Source organism: Leopardus geoffroyi, chromosome D1, assembly GCF_018350155.1.
Source record: "Leopardus geoffroyi isolate Oge1 chromosome D1, O.geoffroyi_Oge1_pat1.0, whole genome shotgun sequence".
In the NCBI taxonomy this organism is placed as follows: Eukaryota; Metazoa; Chordata; class Mammalia; order Carnivora; family Felidae; genus Leopardus; species Leopardus geoffroyi.
In genome coordinates, this window is record NC_059329.1 from 31,090,353 (window position 1) to 31,107,215 (window position 16,863).

At 42.6% G+C, this 16,863-nt stretch overlaps 1 protein-coding gene across 3 annotated transcripts in view; it reads left to right on the plus strand.

Moving 5' to 3' along the window:
- The first annotated feature begins 567 nt into the window (after positions 1–567).
- Positions 568–16,863, plus strand: part of LOC123600972 (beta-galactosidase-1-like protein 2) — a 49,628-nt gene continuing 33,332 nt past the window's right edge. For 2 of the 3 annotated variants that reach the window (XM_045483533.1, XM_045483534.1), the window contains exon 1: positions 568–727. In XM_045483533.1, the coding sequence (XP_045339489.1) occupies positions 612–727 (116 nt within the window). In that variant the 5' untranslated portion in view covers positions 568–611. Of the gene's footprint in view, positions 728–7,368; positions 7,556–16,863 lie in introns of all 3 variants that reach the window. The other variant, XM_045483535.1, reaches the window with a different exon arrangement.

Genomic DNA, 16,863 nt, shown 5'->3' on the forward strand with positions numbered 1-16,863 from the left:
GTCAGGACCGGAACAAGACTTGTGGAGACTAAAGGCAAAAAATATTTTGGTGTTCCTTTCTCGGCACCCCACCATCCCCATGCGATGCAAACGTGAACCACACTAAGCCATAAATTATGTCTAAAGAAAATTCTACAACGTTTTGACTTTTCACATATGTCACTACAAATTTTTCTTTCTTCAAAATCTGAATTGCTTTAAGATAGTGCGTTGGCTTTGCCAGGTGCCTTTAATTGCTGCTTGCTAATGTAGCGTGGGGGTGGGGGGGTGGGGTGTGCTCTACGAATGTGCAAGGACTGGGCTACACGCGCCGGGTATTTTGCACCCGTTTGCATATCACGTGCAGGTAAATATCCGCAGAAACAGCCAATGCCCGTTTGAGACTTGGGGCGCTGCAGACCCCGAGAACCGCCGGGTAGCGCGGGGCTGCAGCCTGTTCTAGGCCCGGTTCCCGCCCACGCTAGCCCGACGGCGCGAGGGGCGGGGCCGAGGGCTTCAGCGAATGAGCGCCTGCGGGCCGGGCGGGCCGCGGTCAGGTAGCCCGGGCGACCGGAGTGCGGCCCCGCCCCCCGCGTCTAGCCTCCTGCGCGCGCGGCTGAGTGCTGGCTGGAATGCTAGCTGCGGTCCCTCCAAGCCGCGCGATGAGCAAGTGGAGCGTCGGGCGAAAGCCCAGCCGCACACTCGGACTCCTGCTGCTGGTGATCTTGAGTTACCTGGTGCTCCGCAGGTGAGAGAGCCCCGCCCGGCACCTGCCTGACTCCAGACATCTCAGCCTTCCACACCCGTAGTTCTCGCCTCCCCTCTCACCTGAGGGAGGCGGCCCCAAGAGTCTGCATCCCGCGAATTCCGAGCCCCCACGGGGAAGGGCTCTCCAGTCTCTTCTTCTTTGGGTCTGGCGTCCCCCTGCATCACTAGGCACTCTGCTCCTTGCCTCGAGATCCAGGCCCCTGGGTCACACTAGGCGCTACCCGCTCAGTCTCCAGGTGTCTGTGTCCTAGAGCTTCCCCACTCTTTCTCTGTGCTTCTGATGCCCGGGCTCTGCTTTCCTCGTGGATACTGCCAGCTCTCTGGGAAGGACAACAGAACTAGCTTTCAGGTCTCTTTCAAATGTCCTCCATCACTGCTCCGCCCCTAGTCCTCCTTGGGGAACCTGCTTCTGTTTTTCTCCCGGGTCCGTACGTTTCCTACCAATCCTGCTAGAAGGCTTGTCTATTCCGCAGAGGCCGGGGCTCCCAGCTATGGTAGATCTTGACTTCCCAGAGCAGTCAGCAGAACGCTGTCCCATGGGTCCTCCAAGATCCTCAGCCCTGGATTTATTTGCCTCACTCTAGGATTGATACAGCTTCTCTCTCCATTTGTCAGTCACCAGCTCACTCCTTCCCAGTCCCCTTTTGCAAAGTGTTGTCTGTGGCAAATGGTTGTGTTTAATGATAGAATAACTTACCCACAGCCTGCATGGGTGCCCTAGCCCAGATTTTTTGTTAACTGTATCTATTTATAGTATTCTATAACCCTGACCATGTCTTTCAGGTAGATGGCTGGCACTTTCCATATTCAAAACCTCCAGTGTTGCTGGGAACACAGACCAGCAGTATCAAATGCTTTGGCACTGAAAGTTAATGTTGAAGCTGAGTCCGGGCAGACAACACCACTTAGCTTTTGCTTCTTCTCTATCCCCTTTGTTAGTTTCTCTGAGTTTCCTCCAGGAGATAGGGAAGTTTTTGATGGAAGTGAATATCTGAATGTATTTTGCTGCCACAAGAACACCTTCAGAAACTCTTTCTATTTCCACCTTTTCAAGACTTACATGTCTTCTTTGTTTTACCTGTTCTTGACTTTGGTGTTGGGAAGGATGTCATGATATTGTTTGAGAGAAAGACATGGCACTCTTCTTACTCTGGGGCTCAGAAAATTAAAGAGGCATTTTGTTTCCCCAGTTGTTCCCAAGACTTTTTTTTTCCATCTTGTCAGTGATCTGTAACCCATTCCTCTTTGAAGACTGGCTCTGGCTCTTGTAGGATGCTCAGCCTTCCTCCTGATGCAAGGCTGATGCAAACCCCAGAAGGATTACTCAAAGCAGAGGCAACAGGAGCCTCTGGCATGCAGCAGGGTATCAGGAGCCCACACCACAGAGAGAAAGGCCAGAGGTGTGCAAGTAGCATGTTGTTTGTCTATTGTTGCAGGTCAAGGATATGGCAGTCCATGCATGGGACCCAGCCAGGTCATTATGAGGAGCAGCTCTGAGGGGCTTGAGTTGGGCCAGATAGTGCACCCTAATAGTCCACAGGAAAAGGTGTGGGAGGGAGGCTGGGTATTTGTTGATGTCTGGCATGAAAGAAGATGAGGTGTCAGGTAGTCGACAGCTGTGAAGAAGCCTGAACTTCTCACAGGTAAGTTAACCATGTCCATACCTGGGTTGGGGTGGCTGCAGCAGGAATCAGTCAGGGGCTTATGGAGGTACCTGGGAATAGGTGTGACTCAAGCCTGAGGAAATAGTTTGAAATGCTTAGTAAAGTCATTGTTATCCTTGTTATTACTTCTTTTATACTAGGTAAGACAGAGAAGCTCTGACCCAAATTCAGGGCCATCTCTTAGGGTCCTTCACAATATGTGTCTTTTGGGCATCTTTTTGATTGTATCACCATTATGGTAATAGGCTTTCTGATCAATTCGTCCTGTCTTGCATGGGCTGGGCACCAAGGATTATCTCTGGAGGCCAGAGGAGAACACACTTTTTGTTGCTTCCTCTTCTTGCCTTGCTCTAGCTTTGACTGGATCATTAACTGAGTTGGAGGTGGGGACCTTTCCCAGCAGTAGCTGGGAATGTGGATGTGGCCAGTGGAATATAGGTCACAAGGGAATTGGCTACTTAGCTGGCAGCTTTGTGGAGCTGAGCTGTTAGGATCAGCCCTTTTCTTGTACCTCAGAAGGCAGGTAGTGGGTGGGGGAAGGGAAGGGGCTGCTGGGATCCGGCTTTTGTTTTTTCCCATGAACTTTACCTTATGCTGGTTCATAGTCAGTCATAACTGTTTGATTATATCACATCCAAGAAATAGGAGGACAAAGATGACTTTTGAGGATGACCTCTTTTTTTTTTTTCCTTAGATTGAACAGTGGTCTCAAATTACCTTTACTGCAGTATAATTGTTAGCAATAAGCTTGCATGTTTAGCTTGCACAGTTTGAAAATTTTATAGATATATAAATAAATATATATATAATTATATATATATAATTTTGTATATCTATATAGTTTTATATATATATAAATATATATATAATTTATGTATATATAGATCAACATATATATATATATATAAAATTTTCAAATATGAAAATTCAGAATTTCAAACATGAAAATACCACCACAGTTAAGACAGTGAAAATATCCATCAGCCCCAGAGATTTCCTTATGCCCCTTTGCATCTCTCTCTCCTGCCCCTCTCTGCTTCCGCAGCCCCAGGCACACTGATCTGTTGTTTTCTGGCACCATATATTTGTTTGCATTTTCTAGAGTTTTATAGAAATGCAGTCCTAAAGTATGTACTCTGTTTTTATCTGGTTTCTTTTACTCAGCATATCATTTGGAGATCTTTGGTGCTTATCAATGTGAACCATGTCTGAACCAGCTCCCTCTCCTTCTCTTTCCTACTCCCACTCCATGAATGCAAGAATTCCTGCTTGATATGATCAAGGCATAGTTCTTACTCATGACTTTTTTCCTTAATATAAATGCATCAGTGAGCAATAATCCAATTAACTCTGCATCTCGTATACCTAATATTTTAGCTGGCAAAAGTTAGGAGAGAGGAAAGTGGCCGGGTAGGCACCCTGCATCATGCCTCTGTAAAGGTAAGTTCATCTCTTTGCCCAGCTCTGCCTCATTTAGTGCTCCTTCACTGACATTACCTGGATTCCAGATCCAAAGTTCTTGAAGGAAAGAAGAGGAGAACCTTATCAGTCTTCTCCTTAGAGAAGGTGGATAACTTAGCAACATGACCTGGTCACCTTCTTTCAAACATATTATGGAAAGTGCTGTCTTCCAAGGGTGTGTGGGCAAATTGTGCCTCTCTTCCTGGCCTTCTGTGAGGTCACCGATTTTATGAGCTTTGCCTGTTTTAGGACTTTACCCTGCTTGAGGCCTGAGTCATATTCCCTGGAATGTTTGAACTCTTTGAACACTGTTCCTTTCATCTTCTAGTAGTGAAGTTTTCAGCATGTGGGAAGTGTCTCTTTCAGCAGGTAGTCATTTCTCTGACACAAGTGGGGGAACATGGCTACCTGGGCAGTGGCTCAGTCAGAGAGAGGTAGGATGTCTGAGCCATCCTGTGCTGGGAAGATAGAGTTGGCACTGGGATTCTTACAGTGCTGTACTAGCCAACTGAAGGGACCAGAGTGTCTTGGAGCAAGAACATGGAGATTAAATTTGGGGCAAAAGCTGCACAGCCTGAGCAGCAGAAGTATTGGAAGGTTAGCCAAAGAGTTTTCTGTGCGTTAGGTCAAGGAAGTAGCAAGTGAAATAAAAGTGCTTAATCTTTGATGCAATGACTCAGAGTTCCATTGTACTGACTTGAATGCTCTTCTAATGAAGATTCAGGATATGCTGGAGTTTAGGTCAGTATTTTCAGAATATTTAGCACCTGAGAAGGATTCTGGAGGCCAGCCCCCTTTCTCTGGTTCCTCCCCTATAATCTAGCAGAATTCTTTTCGTATAGGGATATTTTCTGCTTCTTCCCCATTCAGGTTTATTTCTTGCTTAAATCTATTGCTCTGGATATTAAAGGCCACACATGTTGTGTGAGATTCTCCTGCAATAGAAGGGCAGGGGTATTTTTAGAGGCTAATGGTAATGAAGCAAATAACTCTTGACTGGGTCTACTGGGTAGACCCTCTTAGGTGATGATCCTCACTGATTTCATGCATCCGTGCACAGCAAGACAGTGGCATTGTTCCTTTCAAGAGCATGCTGCTTTTCCTGCAAAATTTACTTTGTGAGTAGGTAATCTGTAAGGATAAAATATTCAAATAATATGAAGAGGAAAATAAAGCCTCCACTTCTGGTCCTAAGGTACCCCTCTCACCTCTAGCAGAGGTGATTACTAATAATGGTTTCTTCAGGGGAATTACATATACAACAAGACAGCTCTATGTATTATTACCCCATTTGTTCGTTAGGGACATAATTTATTCAAACAATCTCCTATTGATGAACATCGATTGTCTCCAATCTTTTAGCTACTGCAAGCAAAGTTGCAACGTAGGTTAACTACACTGGAATTAAAATAAAATAATATAAAGTAAAAACAAATAAGAAAATCCACAAAGTTACAATGAATATCTGTTGGTATATTTCTGTCTCTAGGATTGCTGATCATATAAGATATTCATTTTAAATATCGATAGACATTTAAAATAAGTAAGTAAAAATAAGTTAAGTTAGTAAAATAGCACATTCTGTTTCTGTTGGATCATTTGAGGGAGATTCTGAGCTCTAAAGTCTGAGGGGAAAATTCTGTTTACTTTGTATGTGCACAGGTTCTTTGTGTCTTTAAGAGCTAGTACATTTCTTGTATATCTATGTAGATAAGTCTCATGCAGTGGCGACTGATTAAGAAAAAATGTTGAGCATATTTATATTGCCCCTGTGTCATTAAATCATTTTATTCTGATTCCACAAGTACTCTAAGAGGGGAGTCTTGCTATCAGTAGAGTCCTCTGGGTCATCTAACAGAATTTTCACCCCTCTCTAAGTTGAGATATAATCTTTTTTTCTATTTATGATGCTATCAGTGGGAAATTTTCCCATAATGAAAAATTTCTGTTATGTAACATCAGGACACTTTTTATTGTTAATATGTGGTTGATTACTACTGAACTGTTTTGTTGCTTCACCTTTGGGTCTCAAGGTTTTGGTCTAGTAGGTGTTTATTCAATACAAACTTCCTACAGCATTTGGAAGATGTTGCCCTCCAAACCAACAGCATGTCCCTGGATCATGTAGGTAGACACTTGGCCTGACTTGCTGGAGTCTGCATGCTAGGCCAGTTCCTGGCTCACCAAGAAGCCTTTTCAGAGGGAAAGACAGAGGTACTAAGATTGTAGCAGTGCCATCGACCTGCAGAATGCTGCAAAATGACCTGCAAAATGAGGTTATACTAGCTTTTGAAATGGAAGGTTCAACCCCTTTGGAAATATTTAATGCTGTTCTAGCAAAGCAGGAGCCTAAAGCTTTGGGCACAGGCCAAGGATCACATCCAGGAAGTTGGATCAGCTACAAGGATAGAGTTCCATTTCCCTGGGATTGAAGTTCTTGGGGTTCCAGGATTGATCCGAGAGCCATTATTCTGGATTAGAGGCATTAAAGGCACTGGCCTGGGTCAAAGAGTGGGCAGCTCCTTCCTTAGGCCTTCACGATTCCCCACTGAGGGAGGAGTGTATAGCCTTAAGGCTGTTAAGGCCAAAATATCCCCAAGTACACAGTTGAGGGGAACGGAATGCCCAAGGAAATAGGGCCTCATGGGAGCCTGTAACCACATTAGGGTCTTGAGAGTGACGACTAGAAATTTGTATTTTAAATCCAAGTGAGGTGGGGCGCCTGGGTGGCTCAGTCGGTTGAGCGTCCGACTTCAGCTCAGGTCACGATCTCACAGTCCGTGGGTTCGAGCCCCGCGTCGGGCTCTGGGCTGATGGCTCAGAGCCTGGAGCACGCTTCCGATTCTGTGTCTCCCTCTCTCTCTGCCCCTCCCCCGTTCATGCTGTGTCTCTCTCTGTCTCAAAAATAAATAAAGGTAAAAAAAAATCCAAGTGAGGAGATTTCTATGCATGATGATGTCTTTTGGGCAGTTTAACATAACTGCCATCTAAATAATGGTTTCTAGCATGAACACTTGGATTAATGAAGATGTGAGTGTTTCCTTGGTCATCATCTTTAATGTGATGCTTTGGACCCAGATTGAACCTCTTCTCAAGGTGGCCCTGATGGGTTCACAGTGCACCTGGAAATTGGATTTGTAAGTTGTCATATCTCAAGTATACATTACATATAGTGCCAAAATAACCAGTCCTTAGGACCAGCGAGGACTTATGTTCTGTGACTTGAAGGACTATTTCTGCAGATTCCTACTTCATCTCCTGAGCTTGTCCATACCCTTGGAGAGCCTAAAATTGTATGGGCATTGCCTGGTCTATGCTGGAGACCACCATGCTCCAGAAGTTGATGATGCTGTCTCTGTCACATCTGGTCGATGGACACTGGTCTGAATCTGGTCAGACTGTGTGGTATGACAGAAAGCTGAAGGAGATGGCTGTGACCGCAGGTGAAGCTTCCCAGTTCTACAATGGCCCCAGTTACTGACCAATATATTTTCAGGATTCACAGGTGATATAGGGATGCCTTCTGGCATGGAAAGAACCATTTCAGACCTGCTTCAATGAGCATACTTCATTCAAGATCATTCAAGTAAGCGACTGGATCTTGCTCTTCTCCTATCCCACCCTGAAGACTCTCTCTGAGATCTGAGAATCAATTCAGGGACCCATTTCACATGAAAGAAATTGTAAGTTTGCCACCTGCTCATCTGCCTTTTCTAATTCAAGCACATTAACTCAGCACTTTTGACCATGTCTGGTGAACTCTGGCCTGTGTAGAGCCTGTGCTGTGTCCCTTGTCCTTATGATCCACCACTGTGATAAAGTATAAGAAGGATTCATCCCTCTACCCCTCCACACTCCCAGTCTCTGCCTGATGGCAACTCCTCACCTGGGAAACCCAAGCCCCAAGTCCTCTGCCTAATGTTTCTGCTATAACCTGTTGCATCTATGGCTCACAAAGCATATATCACCTGCCAAAAGGGATGGAAGTAACCAGAATGTAGAAGTATTGTTACATTGTGTGGAGCCCCATCAGAAATCTGACATGTGTGCCACTTTCCAGGAACCTCACTGTAGACTGTGAACAGAGTAGGACTCTGAGCAGGGAAAACCTGAGGACAGGTCAGGTCAGTGACCAAGGCCTCTTCTTCAGTTTATTCAAGGACTGAAAATTTACTTATCCTACTATGAAGCTAAGATACAAAGGCAAACAAAAATTCCAGGAGAAAGTAAAATACGCTCCAGTTAAAAAGAAGGCAGATGCCCTGTATCAAAAAAAAAAAAAAAGTTTCAACAAGGGACACCTGGTTGGCTCAGTTGGCATCGCATGGAACTCCTGATCTTGGGGTTTTGAGTTTGAGCCCCATGTTGGGTGCAGGGATTTCTTTAAAAAAAAAAAGAAGCTTTCCACAATCTAAAAAACAAACAGACACACAGAAAAGCTTTCCACAATCTGAAACAAAAAGTTTCAACATGAATGAGTTGCTCACTGGGAAAAACAACACAAACAAGGGAACAGGGTTTCCTAAAGGTTTGGTTTGCTCTGTGGTAACAGGTCTAATTTAGAAGGAAAGTGTCTCCCAACCTCATGTAACCATTGTCCTTATTTTGTTATTACTGAGTTAATTATTCAGGAAGAACTGAGGTTATTATTAACTTATGGTAACAAGTACTAATGATCATTATCAGTATTAATAACCATTTTCACGGTGTTTTCTCGTTTATGAAGCTCTAATATATATTATCTCATTTTTCACAGTGGATTCCTTGGAGAAATACCAAATTTATCATTCTCATTTTCTCAGTGAATTCATCCCTTTTATTAATGTATTAAAAATTCACCTAGTAATCTACCAGAAAGATTTCAGAAGGGAAACAATTGAATTCTCTAGAATTTGGAGTTACAAGCTAGCTTTTTTTATTTGCAGTGTTAGTTTCATGCCTCTAAACAAGCACTGAGAGGTAATACTTATTTAAAAAAATCTAGAAAGTGATAGCACATAAAGACACTAGCAAATACAAGCTCTGTCCAGGAAGAGATGGCATATACGTATATCAAAGGACAAAATATAGATTAGTGCTTCTCAAACTTTACTGTGGGGTCTGGTCAAAATGCAGATTCTGATTCAGGTCTCAGGTAAAGCCTGAGTTTCTGCATTTTTGTCAAACTCCAGATGAAGGTACCCTTCGGGTGCAGTGCACACCTGGAGATGTAAATCCAGAAGGAGGGGACAGATTAGGGAGACTCTCTTACTAGCAGGAAGTATTTTGGAATGAGGGTCACAGAGAGTGCTTCCAGCACCATCAGCACCTCTGCACCGAGTGGGTGGAGAGAGGGAGGCTCTCGCATCATTTGGGAGACACAGTCCTAAATAAAAGTTGGGGTCAGTGATATGAGCTTGGTGAGCTGGAGATTGTTCTTTTGAAGTTCTTGCCAGTGGATAAGGATTGCTGCCTGGTGGCATGACTGCTGAATTGTATTTTCACTGTCTTTAAAAGTAATGAGATTTTGTGCGTGCATGTGTGTATTTTTACCACTGGCAAAAATATGTATTATTACCACTGGTCAATGTATCTCTGTGTTTAAGAAGAGAATCTGTCCATCAGTTCTTCCTCACTCTAGCCTGGGGTGAGCCTGAAGGGTGGAGGACCTAAGGGATGCCTAGAGGTGTCCACTGGGGAGAGTACATAAAGCCTAGTGAGTAGATGAGGCATGAGGGCAGAGTGTGTTCTTTGGAGCAGATATGAGGAAAACAACCTGTCCTGTGCATGTGGTATGAGAAACTTCAGATGCAGTCAGAACACTCAGGAGCTTATGGTCAAAGGGAAGAGCTAAGGGGAAGAGCCAAAGCAAGGAGATGGCTAGGAGGCCCAGACAGTGGCCACGGAGGGCCTGAGGCCTCCTTTTAGTATATAAGGCCTCATCCTTCAGGGCAGGGTTGGCAAAGTTTCCTGTAAAGGGCCAGGTAGCAAATGTTTTCAGCTTTGTAGACTACATGGTGTCTTTCACGTCAACATCACTATGCCCCAAAGCAGCCACAGACAGTATGTCAACGAATGGGCATGACAGGGTGCCAATAAAACTATTTATGAACATTGAAATGTGAAGTTAATACAATTTTTTTGTGTTCCCACATCTTGCTCTTTTGATTTTATTTTTCTAACCACTTAAAAATGTGAAAGACATTCGTAGCTTGCTGACTACACAAAGACAGGAGGCATAGTGGCTCTGGCCCACACCTGGGGTTTGCTGACTGCTGGTCAAGGGGCTGGGTTGGTTTGACAGGATCCTACTGGACAGACCTTTTGTTGTAAAATTTTAGAAACTGTAATAAGATGACTTGGCACAAAATCTTGTGCATAAAACATGGTTAGACAGAAAATTAAATGCTTAAGAATGGAAAGATTGGGATTATTCCCTATTAAGGACATAAAAAAAAAAAAACCCACACTGAGGCTATTCTAATATACAAAGCATATAAAAATAAACATTTCAAATATCCACAAAACTCCTTTTATAGCACGTTTCAGAGTATTTCATTTATATCTGACCTTCAAAGGGTCTTTGTGAACAGTTAGGCATTCATCCATTTTACAGAGGAAGAAACTCATGGCCACAGAGCTAGTGTCACTGACCCAAAGTGATGGTCCAGGATCATGTCCAGATCCTCCTTGTGCAAATATTGTTCTTGTTTTCACTTTCCCATACAGGTGGTCCTCTGGAAGAACTATATTCTGAAATATCACTTACAAGTCACTTGGAACATGGAACTTTTCTGTTTAGAGAAAGGAAAAAGTGATTAGGTTCCCAGGTTATCCACAAATGACTGTTTCAACTATAATATAGCATAACTTCACTCCTGCAGTGGCATCATGAATTCTGGGTCCTGGTGGCTGTGAGAAGTAGGAAGGAGGAGATCAAAATAATTTTCTTTGCCCATAGTGGCCATTTACAATATTCCCAAGTGGTCAGTGATGTCTGTGTCACCTCTGTCTTCTTGGCCTCCTGTTCTCCCTACTCTGGCCATCAGGGTCCCTGATTTGCTCCAGACCCTCCTGTAAAACTTTCCCTAGACCAGTGGCTCAGCCTTGCTCCGATCTGTGGTGGAGCTTTGAAAACCTACCAATACCTGTGCCCCACCTCCAAGGTCATTAACTGGTCAGGAGTGGGGCCTGCACATTCATTGTTTTAAGTTTCCCAGGTGATTCAGATATGGGACCAGCTTTGAGAGCCACTGTGGCTAAACCCAAACCTCTCTTTTTGTGCTGTAGCTGACTTCAGCAAAGTGCTAGGAAGGCTTCTGCTGAAGTGGTTTCACACTGTTTTGGTCTCATACGTCTTACATCCATTTGGTTGCTAAGCCTGGTAAACTGAACTGGTCAATATATTTGTCCTCCCAGCTCTGATCACAACTGCCCAAGGACAGACTGTTGTTTCTGGTCTAGAGCAATACTTCTCAATCTGTCTGTGGTGAAGAATCATTTTTCCTTCTTTAAATTTTTTTTTCTAGTCTGTTACTTGATAAAACATTCAAAAATTATTACTAGAAAAAGGAAATGATATACAAAGTCCCTGCCCCAGCTTTTATGATGAGCTTCAACAGACATAAAATTACCTTCATTACGGTAAAGGTACCTCAATTTCTGTACCAATCCCAGACTGTAGCAAGCAGTTGTGAGCAGTGAGTGCCAGTGCCAGGCATACACTGTTGAGGGGCTCCAGGCTGGGATACTGCTCATACAGTCTTCTCACCAGTCTGCTTGCTATTCTTGGAGTACATCTGCGTTCACTTTTTAATACTTTTGCCCCTAGTTTCCTCTGTTTTCTTATATTCTCTGCCTTCAAGACCTGTGAAATAGTTATCATCTAAACAAAGCCTTCTGACTCCTCCTGGATGATTTAGATAATTTCTTCATTCAACAATTAGCTATATATATATTTCACCTACTGCCCTCTGCCACTGCTAGGCCAGGTTACCCTAACATGTGGGGCCCAGTGCGTAATGAAAATATGGGGCCCTTGTTTAAAAAATATTAAGAATTTCAGGATGAAGGTAGTGTGTCTGAAACTATGTGTATAGTGTGTGCTTTGATACATTTATATGTTGTAATATGATTGCCACTGTAGCAGTATTTATCACATGACATAATTATAGTACAATATTATCTATATTCATTGCACTGTGGATTAGATCTCTGTGGCTTATTTAACTACTTGTTGCAAGGGAGCCTTCTCAGCTTGGGACCCTGTGTGGACTGCACGCCTTACATGCCCTGGAGGGCCAGCCCTGGCCTTATCTTTGCGCTTGGCTTACAGAAGCCGATAATTTGTAATTATCTGAGTGTACAGTGATGTGGAGAACACTGTACATGTCAGAAACATCTGGTTTGGAAGAGCTTTGGTAGGACGGGAGCTAACTTCCTGAGGAGTGTGTGCAATTGAATTTTTCCCATTAATAGCAGGGCTCCAGCTGCTTTACAGTGTAGGGTATGTAACTTTATATTCAGAGCTGAAGCACTTGGCATTGTAGGTGGAGGAGAAGCTGGCTGGCATGTAGGAAAAGGACCCAGCAGGAATACAGGGCTGTGGAAGAAATGGAGAGAGAGCAGGAGGGATGGCTCATCCAATAAGCACGTTGGGAGAGTCAATGATGGTGTGTGCGACATGCATGTGTTCTCTGCTCCCATGACCTGAACCATTGGTCCCTGTGGCTGGCCAGAGCTCTGTGAAAGAGCTGCCAGAGCTCTGTGAAAGAGCTGCTCTGTGAAAGAGCTGTGCACAGAGAATGGCTGAATCCAGAATCAAGACTGAAGATCTCAGCCCATTTTGGTTCATGCATCTCTGTTTCTTCTAAGCGATGACAGTCCCCAGTGTGTATCAGTATCGATTGAATGAAGCAATTTGGGCCTTAAGCAGTGGCACAGTTTTAGCCAGTGTTACAAAAGGAATGGAAAGACCAGCAGCAGTTTAGGGAGTTCTTTTATGCAGAAGAGCCCTGCAGGGCAATATGCCTTCTAGTGCAGGAACTGTAATGAAAAGTGGGCATAGAAGAGGCACCAATGGAAATTTGCTTTTGCCCCAGACTCACTCACTCACTCACGCTGTTGTTTTCTGTCTCCAACTCTCATATATATATATATATATATATATATATATATATATATATATATATACACACACACACACACATATATGTATATATAAAATTTGTGTATGTATATGTATATATATGTATATATATATAAATTTGTGTGTGTGTGTATATATATATATATCTCCAATTTCCCCTCTCCTCCACCCCCCATCTACCCTCAGTTTGTTCTCATAATTCAAGAGTCTCTTATGGTTTGCCTCCTTCCCTCTCTGTAATGTATTTTTTACCCCTTCCCCTCCCCCATAGTCCTCTATTAAGTTTCTCAGGATCCACATAAGAGTGAAAACATATGATATCTTTCTCTGTATGACTTATTTCACTTAGCATAATACTCTCCAGTTCCATCCACGTTGCTACAAATGGCCAGATTTCATTCTTTCTCATTGCCAAGTAGTATTCCATTGTGTATATAAACCACAATTTCTTTATCCATTCATCAGTTGATGGACATTTAGGTCTTTTCCATAATTTGGCTATTGTTGAAAGTGCTGCTATAAACATTTCGGTGCAAATGCCCCTATGCATCAGCACTCCTGTATCTCTTGGGAAAATTCCTAGCAGTGCTATTGCTGGGTCATAGGGTAGATCTATTTTTAATTTTTTGAGGAACCTCCACACTGTTTTCCAGAGCGGCTGCACCAGTTTACATTCCCACCAACAGTGCAAGAGGGTTCCCATTTCTCCACATCCTCTCCAGCATCTATAGTCCCCTGATTTGTTCATTTTAGCCACTCTGACTGGCATGAGGTGGTATCTCAGTGTGGTTTTGATTTGTCTTTCCCTGATGAGGAGTGACGTTGAACATCTCTTCATGTGCCTGTTGGCCATCTGGATGTCTTTAGAAAAGTGTCTATTCATGTCTTCTGCCCATTTCTTCACCGGATTATTTGTTTTTCAGGTGTGGAGTTTGGTGAGTTCTTTATAGATTTTGGATACCAGCCTTTATTCCGATATGTCATTTGCAAATATCTTTTCCCATTCCGTTGGTTGCCTTTTAGTTTTGTTGATTGTTTCCTTTGCAGTGCAGAAGCTTTTTATCTTCATGAGGTCCCAAAAGTTCATTGTTGCTTTTAATTCCCTTGCCTTTGGAGATGTGTCAAGTAAGAAATTCCCGCGGCTGAGGTCAGAGAGGTTTTTTCCTGCTTTCTCTTCTACGTTTTTGATTGTTTCCTGTTTCACATTCAGGTCCTTCATCCATTTTGAGTTTACATTTGTGAATGTGTAAGAAAGTGGTCTAGTTTCATTCTTCTGCATGTTGCTGTCCAGCTCTCCCAGCACCATTTGTTAAAGAGACTGTCTTTTTTCCATTGGATATTCTTTCCTGCTTTGTCAAAGATTAGTTGTCCATACATTTGTGGGTCCAATTGTGGAGTCTCTATTCAATTCTGTTGGTCTGTGTGTCTGTTTTTGTGCCAATACCATGCTGTCTTGATGATTACAGCTTTGTAGTAGAGGCTAAAGTATGGGATTGGGATGCCTCCCACTTTGGTTTTCTTCTTCAATATTACTTTGGCTATTCTGGGTCTTTTGTGGTTCCATATAATTTTAGGATTGCTTTTTCTAGCTTTGAAAAGAATGCTGGTGCAATTTTGATTGGGATTGCATTAAATGTGTAGATAGCTTTGGGTAGTATTGACATTTTAACAATATTTATTCTTCCAATCCATGAGCATGGAATGCTTTTCCATTTCTTTGTATCTTCTTCAATTTCCTTCATAAGCTTTCTATAGTTTTCAGCATGCAGATCCTTTACATCTTTGGTTAGGTTTATTCCTAGGTATTTTATGCTTCTTGGTGCAGTTGTGAATGGGATCAGTTTCTTTATTTGTCTTTCTGTTGCTTCATTATTGGTGTATAAGAATGCAACTGATTTATGTACATTAATTTTGTATCCTGCGAGTTTGTTGAAGTCATGTATCAGTTCTAGCAGACTTTTGGTGGAGTCTGTCAGGTTTTCCATGTAGAGTATCATGTCATCTGAAAAAAGTGAAAGCTTGACTTCATCTTTGCCAATTTTGATGCCTTTGATTTCCTTTTTTTGTCTGTTTGCTAATGCTAGAACTTCCAACACTATGTTAAATAACAGCGGTGAGAGTGGACATCCCTGTCATGTTCTTGATCTCAGGGGGAAAGCTCTCAGTGTATCCCCGTTGAGGATGATACTAGCTATGGGCTTTTCATAAATGGCTTTTATGATGTTTAAGTATGTTCCTTCCATCCCGACTCTCTCGAGGGTCTTTATTAAAAAGGATGATGAATTTTGTCAAATGCTTTTCCTGCATCGATTGACAGGATGATATGGTTCTTATCTCTTCTTTTATTAATGTGATATATCATATTGATTGATTTGCAAATATTGAACCAGCCTTGCAGCCCAGGAATGAATCCCACTTGATCATGGTGAATCATTCTTTTTATATGCCATTGAATTTGATTTGCTAGTATCTTATTGAGAAATTTTGCATCCATATTCATCAGGTATATTGGCCTGTAGTTGTCTTTTTTGTCTGGTTTGGGAATCAGAGTAATGCTGGCTTCAGAGAATGAGTCTGGAAGTTTTCCTTCCCTTTCTATTTTTTGGAACAGCTTGAGAAGGATAGGTATTATCTCTGCTTTAAATGTCTGGTAGAATTACCCACGATGCCATCTGGTCCTGGACTCTTATTTGTTGGGAGATTTTGGATAACTGATTCAATTTCTTCGCTGGTTATGGGTCTGTTCAAGTTTTCTATTTCTTCCTGTTTGAGTTTTGGAAGTGTGTGGGTGCTTAGGAATTTTTCCATTTCTTCCATGTTGTCCAGTTTGTTGGCATATAATTTTTCTTAGTATACCCTGATAATTGCTTGTATTTCTGAGGGATTGGTTGTAATAATTCCATTTTCATTCATGATTTTATCTATTTGGGTCATCTCCCTTTTCTTTTTGAGAAGCCTAGCTAGAGGTTTATCAATTTTGTTTATTTTCTCAAAAAACCAACTCTGGTTTCATTGATCTGCCTACTGTTTTTTTAAGTTCTATATTATTTATTTCTGCTATGATCTTTATTATTTCTCTTCTTCTGCTGGGTTTGGGGTGTATTTGCTGTTCTGTTTCTAGTTACTTTAGGTGTGCTGTTAGATTTTGTATTGGGGATTTTTTTTATTTCTTGAGATAGGCCTGGATTACAATGTATTTTCCTCTCAGGACTGCCTTTGCTGCATCCCAAAGTATTTGGATTGTTGCATTTTCATTTTCATTTTCATTTGTTTCCATATATTTTCTAATTTCTCTAATTACCTGATTGACACATTCATTCTTCAGTAGGATGTTTTTTAACCTCCATGCATTTGGAGGTTTTCCAGACTTTTTCCTGTGGTTGATTTCAAGTTTCATAGCATTGTGGTCTCAAAGTGTGCATGGTATGGTCTCGATTTGTTTATACTTATTAAGGGCTGTTTTGTGACCCAGTATGTGATCTATCTTTGATATGTTCCATGTGCACTCGAGAAGAAAGTATATTCTGTTGCTTTGAGATGCAGAGTTCTAAATATATCTGTCAAGTCCATCTGATCCAATGTATCATTCAGGGCCCTTGTTTCTTTATTGACCGTGTGTCTAGATGATCTATCCATTTCTCCCTTCAACGGAGAGACAAAGGAGCGGCTAGGGAAGTGCAGGACCGTATCTGGACAGGAGAAAGACCGGGGACTGAGACTGAGAGGGATCCGATTTCTAACTGCAGGGCTTTCTTTGGACTGGAGCTGGCTCCCTGTTGGTGCACCTGGAGAGGAGGGGAGCCTGGGTGTGGTGGTAGGTCAGGGGCTCAGTCCTCAGTTGGAGGAAGTGGTTCCCTCCCTGGA